This window comes from Pelophylax lessonae (genome assembly GCF_965119305.1).
Source record: "Pelophylax lessonae genome assembly, chromosome: 5".
Taxonomy (NCBI): Eukaryota; Metazoa; Chordata; class Amphibia; order Anura; family Ranidae; genus Pelophylax; species Pelophylax lessonae.
This window is the reverse complement of record NC_138772.1, coordinates 170,307,989-170,322,419: the sequence shown is the minus strand read 5'-3', so window position 1 is coordinate 170,322,419 and position 14,431 is coordinate 170,307,989. Positions and strand designations below refer to the sequence as shown.

Genomic DNA, 14,431 nt, shown 5'->3' with positions numbered 1-14,431 from the left:
TTTATGTAAAATAAATAATAGAAACAACTTAAAAAATCATGCACATACTTTAGTGGTACTCAAATCATTCAAAGGTGGGATGCGGTTTTCAATTTAAAAATGTAATTTAATGGATCAGCCTGCCCCAAAATTATATTTTCCATATAAACAGAGCCTGAAAGACTGAGTCCGATTCCTATTTGTATTATATTCTTAAACAGTGAGATCTCCCAAGCAGAATTCCCAACTCTCTTTGTACCTTGGTGCAAAGCCTCCTATTTTATTCTATTTATTAAAATAAAATATCACACAAACAGCTCTCAGCAGCACGGCAGGTGTGCAAATCCGGTAATTTAAGTACCAGTATCTTCTCTTACAGAAAAAGGTGGTTTAACTCCTTTATCCAGAATCTACCAAGACCTGAAATATCAATTATGGGTGGACTGACCTTTTAAAGCTGCATATGTACACATACTATATATGTAAGCACAAACACAACATATTAAAATGAACACATCATTGTGTTGGAAAAATATTTATTTATAGTTCTATTTTTTGAATAAAATATTCAAGTACACATTAAACTGCAGGCTGCCAGCAGTACCCTTTCCCTTCTAAAAAAGAAAGTTCTTCAGGAAGGGTTGTATGTGCAGTATGACAATCTAGAACATTGAGAGGCCTAATGATTCCTCTGCATGCGCCATTGAAACTCCATGCATGGCTGGGTTCTCCCGCTACTATTCGGAATTGTATTTCGGAGGTATATGTCCTGAGAAGAGCTGGTTGACATTTCTTGATCACTGCAGCTGGGACACTTTGATTGGTATAGTGCTATTAAAGTCCAAAAAGAAGGGGCCCTCCTGCGCAGGTAAAAATGTGGTGGGGATAATGTTATACACGCCTGCTGGTACAGATTCTATTTCCAGGTAGCAGAATCCACATCTGTGGGAACAGAAAATAGCATTTCTTTAGAACTATTATACAAGTTTACCACTGCAAATTGTTTTATAGAAATAACTATTAAAGTAAACCCATCATAAACTTGAACATTTTTCTAACAGCATATGATGAAAAAAAAAAACAGATGTTAGCCACTTGGCAGTTGTTATACCAGCCTGCAGCTGCAGGCATTATCCCAGTATTAAAATTTTCAGCCGGTGGTTGGCTTTAACACACAAGTGATTCGAGTGGCTGTCACTTTTGCAGGCTGCAGAATGTGGGCCCCGTCGCCTCTCCCGTCCGGAATGCTGCGACTGGTGGCAATGGCTACACAGAACAGATAGAGGAAGGAACAATGTCAGTTCCTCTCTCTATGTGACCCCCTGGGAACCAGAAGCCATGAGATTTCATCACCTCCGGTTCTAACTCTTGTTTACCTGGTCGCCAGCGGCCAGGAAAGCAGCCTTTCAGACCGATCTGTATCTGACTGGCTGCATTGGAGGCCAAAGGAAAGATTTGGGGTCTAATGGACACCAGATCTCTCCATAAAGAGGACCTATCGTGGCCCATGCTTTCACAAGGAATGTTGTTCATCCCTTGTGATGGCAATAAAGTTATTACAAAATAAAATAAAGAAAGTGTAAAAAATAGTTAATGATAAAAGAAAAAGTAAAGTGCCCCCATGCTTATGCACAAATGAGAATGCATACATAAGTCCCGCGCGCATATGTAAATGGTAATCGCACCACAGATGTGAGATATCATTGCAAACGTCAGAGTGAGAGCAATCATTCTAGCACCAGATCTCCTCTGTAACTCTAAAATTTTTAAAGCTTCACCTATGGAGAATTTTTAATTTCTGTATTTTGGCGCCATTCCAATTGCACTTAAAGTGTATTTAAAAAAAAAAAGAGTTTGAAAAATCGCTGCACAAATACCGTGTGACATAAAAAGTTGCAACACCCACCATTTTATTCTCTAGGGTCTCTGCTAAAATATATAGATATAATATTTGGGGTTCTAAATAATTTTCTAGCAAAAAAAAAAAAAAATGGGATATTTGAATTACCGTAAAATCCATTTCTCTGATGTTTATTGACAGACACAGCTTCTGATCTTTTTAACCATTGGGTTATACTGCCCCTACAAGGAGTAAGACACTAGGTAGAAAAAAAAAAGTCTGGCTATGCCTATGGGCAGTCCGAGGGGGTGTACTCCCCTCTCTCTGCTTATAGGTACTCAGTTTTGTTAGACGCGCTGTCACAAGAATTACAGCTCCACAGAGGGTGGGTGCTGTATCAGTCAATAAACATTGGAGAAATGGATTTTACGGTAAGTCAAAAATCCCATTTTCTCTTTCATCCATTGACGGACACAGCTCCTGATCTTCTTAACCATTGGGACATCCCAAACCAGTGTTAAACATGAGGGGTGGGAACCGAGATCCCCTGCTGGCGTAACAATGCTAGCACCAGGGCTAACACTTTTGTGAAGAGCAGAGGTGAGACCAAAGGGTAATGCCACAAACTGATAATGCTCCTCTTCCATGGCAAAGCGGAGGAGGTGCTGGTGACCGGCACATATTGCAATGTACAGTTAAGCATCCTTGATGTCGATAGAGACAAGAAAATCCCCCTGATGCAGGGATACCACCACCGTGCGAATGGACTCCATCCTGAACTTCTGCACCCCCACACAGTGAAGACATTCATGCTGAAAGAGCCTTGTCCGCGGGTCTGGAGAAGCCCGCTTTCGGCGTGCCAGACCAGGTTTGTTTGTATCTGTCAGAGGAGACCCTGAAAGGCTTCGAGCCCTTGTCAGTCAACCCTGAGGGACGAAAAAACTTCTTATGAGATGAGAAGGAGGGCCCACGTCTACGACAAGGGTTTTTGCCCTTAGTGGCCTGCATAAAAAAGGTACTCTAAACCCCTGTGAGACCTTTAATGATGTCATCCAGGGTAGCTCCAAACAGGTGATCTCCTTGAAAGGGGAGATCAGTCAAGGCCTTTTTAGAAGTCTGGTCCGCAGACCAGCATTTGAGCCAAAAGACACGCCAAAGGACCACCGTCAAAACAGAGCTGAGCCACTCGGGTAGCCGCATCCAAAGAGGCATCACAGATAAACTGCAGCCCCAGGACCAACTGGTCTGCCAGCTCCGCAAAGGCAGGGGGGAGCTGTTCTCCCTCCAGGTCACGGCGAAAAAGCTTAGCCCACTCAGTCAGAGTTTGTGACACCAGGGCAATGGTGAATACCGGCCTCGGTGCCGAACCAGCCAGAGTGTACATATTGTGGGCCACAGCCTCTGCCTTTCTGTCAGCCAGACCCTTAAAGGCCAGGGACTCTTCAATCGGAATCATGGTTGCCTTGCTCAATCTGGAAACCGGAGGGTCCACCACCGGTGTGACAGTCCACTTCTTAATAAGGGACTCCTCATAGAGGTATCGCCTAGCAAATCGCTTAGGGTCCCTACTCTTTAGCGACAATTATGTCAAAATAGGCAAGGATTTCTGTATTCTGCAAAAAAAAAAAAAAAACCTGGATCATCCTGCTGTTCTCTATCTCTACCTTCTGTCTATGTCCCCAATTCAGCTAGGGATTTCACAGCTGTGGTGGCAACTCTGCACATGCTCAGTTTTCAGTGAGTTTCTATGCTGAGCATTTACTTCCTATCCCATCTGAGCAGCCCATGTGACTAAAGTCACACACATGGATGTATACACAGTGGTGTGTGTATCCCACTCCCTCCCTCCTCCCCCATGCCCAGTAATTATTTAAACACAATGGGGGCGGGATATTACATGTAGAATAATGGAGGCTTCACCTCCCTCTTATTCTAAGACACAGGCTAGAGGGGCATGACACAGCCTGTGACTGGCAGAAAGCGGCCCACACCATGTTATCGCCAAAAAATAATAAAGATTTGATTTTAAATATATATTTGTATGACAATTTACAACAGTTTGACAATTATTGATTTTTACTCAGTATTCCAAAGGCTGTTTATTTTAATTTTAACATGTGACTGCAGCAGAGGAATAGAAGCTCCTCCTGCTTATATTTCCCTGCAGACAGGCTGGGAAAGAGCTGGGCCACGTAACAGCTGTATATCGATTAGGAAAAAGGTATTTGGATTTTTTTAATTAAAATAATTATAGCGCCCTCATCCACATACAAAAATAGAAGGGATTACGTAAATGAAATTGGTATGTTACACATTATTCTGCATTCGACAGAATCTCAAATGTAAGCCAGCTTTGCCCACATGTATAAACACAAAATGCATAGAACCATTTCCTTTGTTGTTTATGAAAGCAAGTTCCAAAAGAACCTACTCAATCCTGACTGCATATATTCTTCAGTAACACAATACCTGTAATCTCCACTGCTTTTCTTCTGGAATCCTGATGGTCCTGGATCTCCATTTGTGGATACGGTAACAACCTCAAAACCCACGCTATACTGTCTGCAAGGTGTAGACAACAACATTTGCATTACATTTTCTAACATATGCATAAGTGACACAAATCTGACATTGCTATGTTTAGGGAGTCACTTAAATGGCAGTAAAGCATGATATACTTCCCAATATTATATTTATGATTATTCATGTGCACCATTACTTTGATATAATTCATATTGAGGTCATTCTGTTTTTCTATAGACTGGTGTAGAATAGTAATAGACAAATAGTAATAACTAATCATAGTTGCATGCAAAATTCACATTTAGCTCTGGTCATGTAACCATTTTAGTAAACTATTGTGGAGCAATTTTTGTATGTATCAACTGTACAGTATGAAACACTGTATCACTAATCAAATGCCAGGGTGTCAATATAAATGTCTACATTGCTCATAAGGACCAATGAAATTGCATTTATTTAATGTTTTAAGGTGAGCTGTATAATTACAACAAAAAAAGCACTTACCATAGCCCACAACAGTGTCATTTGTGTTCCTGCAGCTTTTTAAACTTAATGATTACAGCCGAATTAATCCATAAAAACAAATATTTTTTATATTGCAGCTTACCAATTCTTAGATGGGATGACTGCATTAGTTTTCATTTTTTTTTTTAATAGTCTCTTTTCCTTTAATTTCACCTTGTGAAATGGCCAGTAAGTCTGTTATTTTTCAACTTCCTTTACCAGACCAAGCTGACCACACAACGTAGCAGATATAGGGTTGAGACAAACCATTTAGCACTGTCAGGGGTGCTTACAGTGATTGGTTTTTATTGATTTATGTAAAGCCTTTATCCCAAAAGGAAAAAAAAAAATTTTTTTGCTGAAAAAGTGTTAACTGGAGTTTGGTTTTAAATCAAGTCCATTCAAACCTGCTAGTGAAACTAGCATTCCCAGATTGACAAAGCTGCGGTCCAAACGTGTCTTCTATCTGGAGTGGAGACACCCTAAGACAGGAAGCGTTTTACTGGCCTGATCGATCACCAGTTGAAAATAAAGGGGTAAAAAAAGCCAAAAAAAAAAAAGAAAAAGAAAAACAAATACAGCCACTACATTTAATGATTGTAAGCTGCAATATATTACACTTTTATTTTTGGGTTTAATACTGCAATGGGTAAATGGGTTTACAACTAAACCCATTGACTTAGGCCCTGCTCACACCATACATGCATATAAACTAGTGATCGACCGATATCAGATTTTTGTTGCCGATACCGATATTGGCCGATATTTTTGTATATTTAAAAAATGTTTTATTTTATTATTTTTACACTTGACAGGTACTGTTGTGGAAGGATCCGGGGGGTCTAAAAGACCCCAAATCCCTCCTCTGCACTTAAAAGCATTCAAAACAGCCAAGTTTGGCTGTTTTGAATGCTGTCATTTTTTTTAATCTGGCACCGAATACCCAGAAGTGATGTCATGACATCACTTTCAGGTTTTTAAATAGAGACCCGATCAGACCTGAATGCGGCTTTGATCGGGTCTTCTCTTCGGCGGCCATGCAGGTAGGATGCCCGGGTCTTCCGGTGGGACGGGAGGCCCAGGCGAGCTGTGGAAGGCGGCGAGGGGGGGGGGGGGGGACGTCCCCTCCCGCTCCTTGTAATGACAGCTGAGCGGCTTCTCAGCCGCATTGGTTGTCATTACAAGACAGCCAATCGTCGGCTATGGACACCGGTACTGGGGTGATGCCTCTAACTGCAGCCATCACTCCGGTACAGCACTTTCCCGAAATATTGGCAATATCGGTAACCTCAGGGGCCGATTCCGATATATCGGGGAAAGTGCAGATCGGCCCTTGATATATCGGATTTGCCGATAATCGGTCGATCCCTAATATAAACTGATGGAAAAATCATGCAGATTTCACTTGCAGAGGCAGGAGTTTACATTCGTTTACACTGGTGTTTCAGTGAGTTTTTATGCACATTGACATCAGTTTTTATGCGTGTGTGTCATCGCTTTCTCCTCTACCCTGTTTACATAGCAATGATGAGTTCATGTCAGTTTCTTTCCTCTGAGAAAACTGCATTCACGTTGCAGATTCCTGCAAAGAAAAAAAATCTATGCATGATACTAGTGTTGTGGAGTGAACAGGGCACATAAGAGAACAATATTCTGCTTCATTTTGAGATTAGCATTAGAAATAATATTACAATTGCCTTACAAGTTTTATGAAAACTGTGCTGGTGGAATCATATACAACACGTAAATGCAATGTAACTGACTCCTGGCCAGATGGTATAAATATTAATGTCTGAGGTGACTGCTTTTGGCTGCAGTATTAAATGAAGATCATATTTTGTGCTAATTTTATACACAGCTCAAGTGCCATACTACGTACCTTGGTCCTCTCAACTCAGTCAGTAAAGGTCCAGCTTTTTCCATGTGAAACTGGTACACAGGGTTATTCTTGTGTGTTTCTCTAAAGTTGCCACATCCTCCCGCACTCTGGCCCTTCCACTGGCCGTTAATCTACAAAAGACATTGCTTGTTAAGATCAAGAAAGAACAAAGATTCTTCTAAACATGTGACTTTTAATTTGGAGTAGAAGGCTAAGATAAGAAATAATTATTAATATTATTATACAGGATTTATATAGCGCCAACAGGTTGTGCACTTTGCAATATAAAGGGAGACAATACATCGACAATACAATTCAGTACAAGAGGGCTGGGAGGGTCCTGCTCCTGGGAGCTTACAATCTAATAAGGAGGGGCTGGTGGAACAAAGGTAATAACTGTGAGGGCTGAACTGATGGGAGAAATAGAAGATTTGGTTATTAGCTGAAGGCAGGATAGGGATCCCTGAAAAGATGAGATTTCAAGGATCGCCTTAAAGTGGACACAGTAGGAGATAGCTGGACAGGTTGGGGTAGTAAGTTTCAGAGGATGGGAGAGGCTCTGTAGAAGTCCTCGAGAAAAGCATAGGAGGATACAAGGGAGCTAGTGTGCAGGAGGTCTTAGGAGGAGCAGAGAGGACTGTTTGGGTGATATTTGGAGACAAGATTGATGATGTACAGTAGAGGCCACAAATAGCTTTGTATGCTATTGTTAGTGTTCTGAATTTTATTTGTTGGGCAATGGGAAGCCAGCAGAGGGGATTGGCAGTGAAGAGGTGTCAGATAGTGAACGATTGGTAAGGTAGATGAGTCTGGCAGCAGCATTCATGATAGACTGAAGAGGGGATAGCCTATGGAGAGGTAGGCATATGAGAAGGCAGTTACAATAGTCAAGGCGAGAGATAACAAGGGAGTGAGTAAGTTGCTTAGTGGTTTCAATGGTTAAAAAGGGGCATCTTTGAGATGTTATGGAGATGAAGTCTACACGATCCAGGATTACACGTAGTACCCTGGCATGAGGGGGGTTGCATTATTGATCCTGATGAAGAAGTCAGGGGAGGGGGCACAGACAGAAGGGGATATTATGAGCTCAGTTTTATAAAAACTGAGTTTGAGGAAGTGGTGTGACATCCATGCTGATATGTCAGTTAGTAATGCAAGAGGAGACTGAAGGAGTGAGGTGAGAAGAATTGTCTTACCCGTTTGTTTATTGTGTATGGTGTTGGGATCTTAGAGAATGTAAACTTGCAAGCTGCATATACCTACAATAAAAAAACAGATCAAATCAAACGTTTGCATTACAGATCTGTGCTTCTTTTTTCTCATGTAAAAGAACAATCCTATTCAAATCAGGTGAGATGCACCATTCCTTTCTCACCCTCATATCTAAGCTATTGCACACAATATTTGTGCATGAAAAACAAACACATCTTTTTTTCTACCTACAGGCAGTCCCCGGGGTTAACGAACAAGATAGGTTCTGTAGGTTTCTTCTTAAGTTGAATTTCTATGTAAGTTGGAACAGGTACATTAAGTGTAACTCCAGCCAAAAGATTATTTCTAGGTTTTGGATAACATAGGGAAGGGTGAACACCCCTGTAAGGTTTTTTTTTTTTTTTGATTTGAGGTCTGTGCCCCTGTTCAGATTTCACCTCATTTTCTGTCCCTTTGATAACTGTATTTTGAAAATTTTGGGCTGTCATGGAAACAAGGGTTGGTGACAAAAAGATAGAAATTTTCAGGACCAAGCAGCATAAATGACAAAAAAAAGGCTTTATTGATCAACTATAAACAGTACAGTAAGTTACAGGTGGAAACTAGGGCATATTCCAAATAGTAGTGGGCACAGAGTAATGGCCTCAGACAGAGCCTGCAATGCACAAGTTCTTTCAGCCCAGGGGAGACAGCCAGGATTGTTACAATAAAATGTATCTCAGTTCTGCAGTGAATTGGGATTGCTGAGAGGTCCACGGGCATGTATGTAGGTAAAAGCATGCAATGAGCAGCAAGATGGCCGCTCAGTGGTTTTTCAGGACCAGCGTGAAGTGCAAGCAATCAAAAGTGAGGTCACGCTGCCCCTGTCCGTGAGTATGAGTTTTAAGTCAGATGTTTGTAACACGGGGACTTGTCACAGTGACAACAGTTTCATCAGACAAGAAGGGACATAACTAAGGCTCCATTTACACTTGGCGTTTTGGGATCTTGGGCAGAATTGCTGCGATTCTGTCAGCAATCTTATATCATGCTGCAATCCCAAAACGCATGTTCGGGCGCCATTTATTTTTAATGCCACCTAAACGTGGCGTGGTTTTGCAGCTATTTGTCGCACGACAAACCACTTCGCGGGAAGCTTGTCACCTAAAAGAAAGCTCCTGTTTTTTTTGGGTTACAAGTATAGCGCAACCCCGGAAAGAGCCACTTGAGTATTTTGATTCTGTATTCTGCCTCTCAACCCCAACAAACAGTCTCAGCCCCTCTGGCACACCTGGTACTAACTTTATTGCAAGCAAACCAGTAAACTGACACAAGTGAAAGCCGTTAAATCTGTTTTTTACTGAAATATAAAAGCAGTCAAGTGCAATAACAGACACATTACATTTTACATTTGACAGACCGACACAAAGGTTTTACCTTTGATAAATAGCCTCTGGCAATAAGAACAGCAAAGAACACAATAGGATGCAACACATGGGTATATACATATACATTATATATATATATATATATACACTGCCTGACCAAAAGAAAAAAAAAGTCACACATTGGACCACCTTTATGGCACTCATTCGCTGTGGCATTGTTTCGATAAGCTTCTGCAATGTCAAAAGATTTATTTCCGTCCAGTGTTGCATTCATTTTTCATCAAGATCTTGTATTGATGATGGGAGAGTCGGACCACTGCGCAAAGCCTTCTCCAGCACATCCCAAAGATTCTCAATGGGATTAAGTTCTGGACTCTGAGGTGGCCAATCCATGTGTGAAAATGATGTCTCATGCTTCATGATCCACTCTTTCACAATTTGAGGGTGATGAATCCTGGCATTGTCATCTTGGATTTTGCCCGTGCCATCAGGGAAGAAAAAATCCATTGATGGAATATCCTGGTCATTCAGTATATTCAGGTAGTCAGCTGACCTCATTCTTTGGGCACATGCAGTAACTATCCAATAGCATAGGTACTGCATGCTTAGTTTAGATAGTTGCTTAGGTAATTCAATGCAGCAACTTTTTTTCTGGCCAGGCAGTGTAAAAAACATATATAGTGAACACTTGTGCAACTCAATAAACTTGATTTTTATTGGGATCTATGAGCACAGGTCACAGAAGTTCAGAGGGATGACAATATGTATACTCGGCCACTCCCTTCTATACCTCAACACCACAGTCACAGAAAATGTGAGAACTCTGTTTCTAACTGACTCAAACAAAATAGCCCTTTATTATTTAGACTCGCTCTCCCAACAATAGAGTCCTGAGTATAGATGTGGGTCCCACAAAGCACCAACAGGACCAATCACTTGAGGGGAAACAGGTTGTAGTCCTTTAGAAAGAAAGAGGCCTTATGTCTTCTGCTAGCTCTGTGTTGGTGCACTTGGTCTCCTGTTGACAAAGTGAAAAAGTTGTCTGTAAGCAGTGTCCTTGTGTCCTGCAAATGGGCAAGTGCCCGCTCACCAATTCTGCAGTCAAGGCAAAGCAAGATGTCCTGGAACAAGGCAGGTTCCTTGGGTAACCCGACTGGTTACCTCAACTCTGGAACACTTCACACTGTCGGTACAGTTGCCTCTGGAGATGCACTAGAGATCCCCATTTCAGACAGGATGTACCCTGACTGGCCATGAATGCCTGGAAGGACGATATGCCGACTGAGGAGGCAACACCTCTCCCCTAGGTCTGGTCTTCTCCCTTGCCTGGTGGTGTCCCCTAGCTCCAGGCAGACAATATGGTGTCCTTTCCTTTCTTTAATCCTGAGGGCAGCTGATCTGTGTAGTTCTGTCCCCATAAAAAGCTATGGGGCCATTTTGTAATGGGAACTACAGGTTTCATGATGCATTGCTGCAGTACTCCTTGAGTGTCATTGGTTCCCACCCCTGCCAATGAGGAAGCAGAGTGAGAAGCTCTGTCTGTGTGTGTCTCTCCTCACTGCACAGTGAGAATAGGGGAGGGAGGGGGGAAATTCCCCTGCAGAAGCTGACAGGCTGTGTTTCTTCCTTCAGTGAGAGCCCCAGTCAGCTTGGCACGGCGGGGAACCCGCTACACAAGCTTTGCGTGTTGCAGTTTATCACATGATAATTGTGGCAAAACCACACATTTTGGGTGCCTTTGAAAATGAATGCCACCCGAACATGCATTTTGCGATTATAGTGCGATTCTGCCCGAGATCCCAAAACACTAAATGTGAATGGAGCCTAAAAGAGACTAAAACATTTTTGTTGATTTGGTTGTTGAAGAATTTTCCACTTTTCCCATCTGATGAAACCATTGTCACCCTGAAAATAAAGTGACGGGAGAACTCTCTAAGGGTCCAGTCACACTAGCGCGACTTGTCAGACGACTTGGTCGCCTGACAAGTCGCGGTCGGTCGCTCGCCATTGATTAGCACAGGACCCATTCTAATAGGAGCGACACAAGTCGCTCCGACTTAGAAAAAGGGTCCTGTACTACTTTGGGGCGACCTGGAAGCGACTTGCATTGACTTCAATTATATGAAGTCCCTGCAAGTCGCGCCAAGGTGCAGCGTGCACCGCGACTTCACAGGTCGCCCCAGCAAGTCGTGTCGCGCCAGTCTGAATGGGCGCTAACAGAGCCCAAGGTACACAACACTTTTTAAAGCTTTGGATAAAGATAGTAACTGTTTAAAATGTAAAAAAAAAAAAAAAAAAAAAGTTTTTAACACATACACTGAGGTGCATGACAATGCATAGATACAAATACATATAAAACAACAAAATACTTACAGACTTTTATATGTATAAAACAAATATAACTTTTTTCAGGAAGTTGCTTAGTCATCTTAGCTCCAGTTAAAACCTAGACAAACCATTGTCCTCTTTTTCTGTAATTGCCATCTATTCTCCCCTTCTTTACATTAAAAATAGAAGTTTGGCCAAAGCTCTTTTGGCTATACTTCTCTTCTGGGTCACAGGAGTACACTTATTTCTGCACTCCTGTGACCCGGATTCAGCCAACAGCGGATAAAGTCTGCTATCGGCTGATGCCACAGTGCCGGTACAGGCTTGGCAAAGATCCTAACTTTAAAGTCGAGATCCATCTACATGCCTGGCCTGTGTCAGACACTCCTGCCCCCTCCACAGCCCAGCACTCGCAGAGCAGACAACCGGAGACTGACAGTCACCTTTCTCTGCTCAGTACCGAATGAGAACTGAGCGATCAACAGTCATGTGATCACTCAGTTCACAGTCTTCAAGCTGGCAGGCTGCAGCCATAAAAAGGTAAGCATGTATGTTTATTTTTTTTTTTCAATTCCTGTACTTCACTTTAAGAGCCGGTTCACATTACAGCGATCCGACTTGCCGGGGCGACCTCACAAGTCGCGGTGCGCTGCTCGCACCGCGGCCTCGGAGCGGCCGGCACGGACCTCATAACATTGAAGTCTATGCAGGTCGCTCCGGGTCGCCCCAAAGAAGCTCCGGACCCTTTTTCTAAGTCAGAGCGACTTGTGTAGCTCCTATTAGAACGGGTCCACAGCTTCTCTATGGCAGGCGACCTGTCAGGCGACCAGGTTGCCTGACAGGTCGCCCCAGTGTGAACCGGCTCTTAAAGTGCAAGAAAAGTGTTTCCAATTGGGCAGGCCGTAAATAATGAATGTTTTGCTATATAATTGAACACTAACCCTTCTCTCCTTCTACATCAAAAAAGGTTAATAACAGCTGTACCCCCCAAATCCGAGGTGCAGTGGGAAGGGTTTTCACTATATCTATAATACTTGGCAATTATCCACTCACGTGAGATATTAATTTAATTGTATTAATCTCATTGTTGCTTTCTCTGTTATCATTGATTAAATTCAGCAGGTTTGTCTTTTAAAACCATACATATCAAAGACAAACAAGGTGTTGAACATTTCTAACCTACTAAAGTTGTGTCTACATTTGATGTCTATTAGACCTGCCTATACAAATTTAAGGAACCCGCAGACAACATGCAGGACCCTAACCTATGTCTCTCATTCAAACCTTCCTTCTTCAATGTACCATCCCAAACTATCAAGATAGGATTTCCTCAATATCCCATACCCAATAAAGAAATAAATTAGGAGATAAAAACCGTACCTAGTGGAAAACTGACTGGCCGACTGGCTTACTTTCTTATACAAAAAGACATTTCCAATTCCTTTCTAAACTCTCAGCAGATTCCAAGCTTGATGCTCAGTTCTCAAAATATAGTCCTCCTGAAACCAGGTAGGAACCCTACAGTAAGTACTTTTCACCCAATTTAGAAAAAGAGGAATTTTGAGGTACCTATAAATTCAGTATCGTTGAATACAGTACAAGACACAGGAAGTTATTAATTGACCATGGGTTATATGCCGCCATATACACAGAAAATAAAGACATTCTGGAGATCTGATAGATCACATTCTCCATGGCTTCTACACAGAATAGTAGGGCTGGGGGCATAGAAATTAGGATTATCCACATGATGAGAAAGCTCACAATGAATTTCTCCAGCCCAAGAAGCCATAACAGCCGGCTGTAGGGTAGGACCTGCTTGCACAAAGGACATTTTTAGAAGTCTCCAAATGCCTATCCACTGAATCTTTAAAGGAGGAAGTATCCCTAATAGAAATGGTAGACTGAGCATTCAATGCATAAATGGCTGGGTCCACAATGTGGACAGAGCCTTTTTTTGTTAACTTCTGGGTTCATAAGATACAACTAAATTATGCGATCAAGTAAACATGGACTTTATCGGCACAGGGGTGTAATAAAAAAATAAACATTTCATTATCGTACAATTAAAAACAGAAACGGTGTCTGTAAGGCAACAATATGCCAGCAGTTCTGTGACTGATGGTGAGAATACAATAAATGAATGTATAAGCACACAGATACAGAGAAAATAAATTAAATAGTTATCTGCGATGTATTCCACATCAGAGGGATCCGTCAAAGAAGACAGGTAGGTAGGGCTGTCCTTCGAAGGGATCTGTCGGTGTGGTCATCGTAGGTACATATGATTAGTAGAGTTTTTGAGCTAGAACACTCAACATGTTTCGCATATGTGCTTCATCTGGAGTTTTAAGGACCCATAAGATACAAGACATCAAAATTATCAGGAAGGGGAACGAACCTCTACTGAGTTTGGCCAAGCATTGTATAAAGCCACACTTGTTTGATGCAGTGTAAAAAATGGCTTTCTAGAAAAGGCCCACTTTTTGAATATATGGGGGCTAGGAAGCACTAGGTGCGTCTTTCCAAAGACTGTCTTAATCAATAAACCCACAGTAGCCAGCATATGGTGACAGGGTAAGGAAGTAAAACTTGAAATGCCTCAGCTGGAATGTCATGTCAGCTTCCCTCTTGGTTTGTGCAGCCACGAGTTTGTCAGGAAATTCTTGTTTTAAGCTAGAATTCTAGTTAGGGGGAGGCAAAAAGTGCTTGTGGCTGATAACCCCCTGGAATAGGTCAGACCTAATGAGTGTGAATATTGCCTTAGTTAAACAGGATGCAAGATGTTGACCTATAATG

The 14,431-nt window shown here is 42.0% G+C and overlaps 1 protein-coding gene across 1 annotated transcript in view; it reads right to left on the bottom strand.

Annotated features, from left to right (window-relative positions):
- Positions 1–498: 498 nt before the first annotated feature.
- The window catches only part of CAPN7 (calpain 7), a 136,735-nt gene continuing 122,802 nt past the window's right edge, over positions 499–14,431 (bottom strand). Inside the window, exons 18-21 of the mRNA XM_082257541.1 lie at positions 7,922–7,984; positions 6,726–6,856; positions 4,289–4,381; positions 499–921 (exon numbers count right to left, since the gene is read on the bottom strand). Coding sequence (XP_082113667.1) covers positions 777–921; positions 4,289–4,381; positions 6,726–6,856; positions 7,922–7,984 — 432 coding nt within the window. The 3' untranslated portion in view covers positions 499–776. The remainder of the gene's footprint in view (positions 922–4,288; positions 4,382–6,725; positions 6,857–7,921; positions 7,985–14,431) is intronic.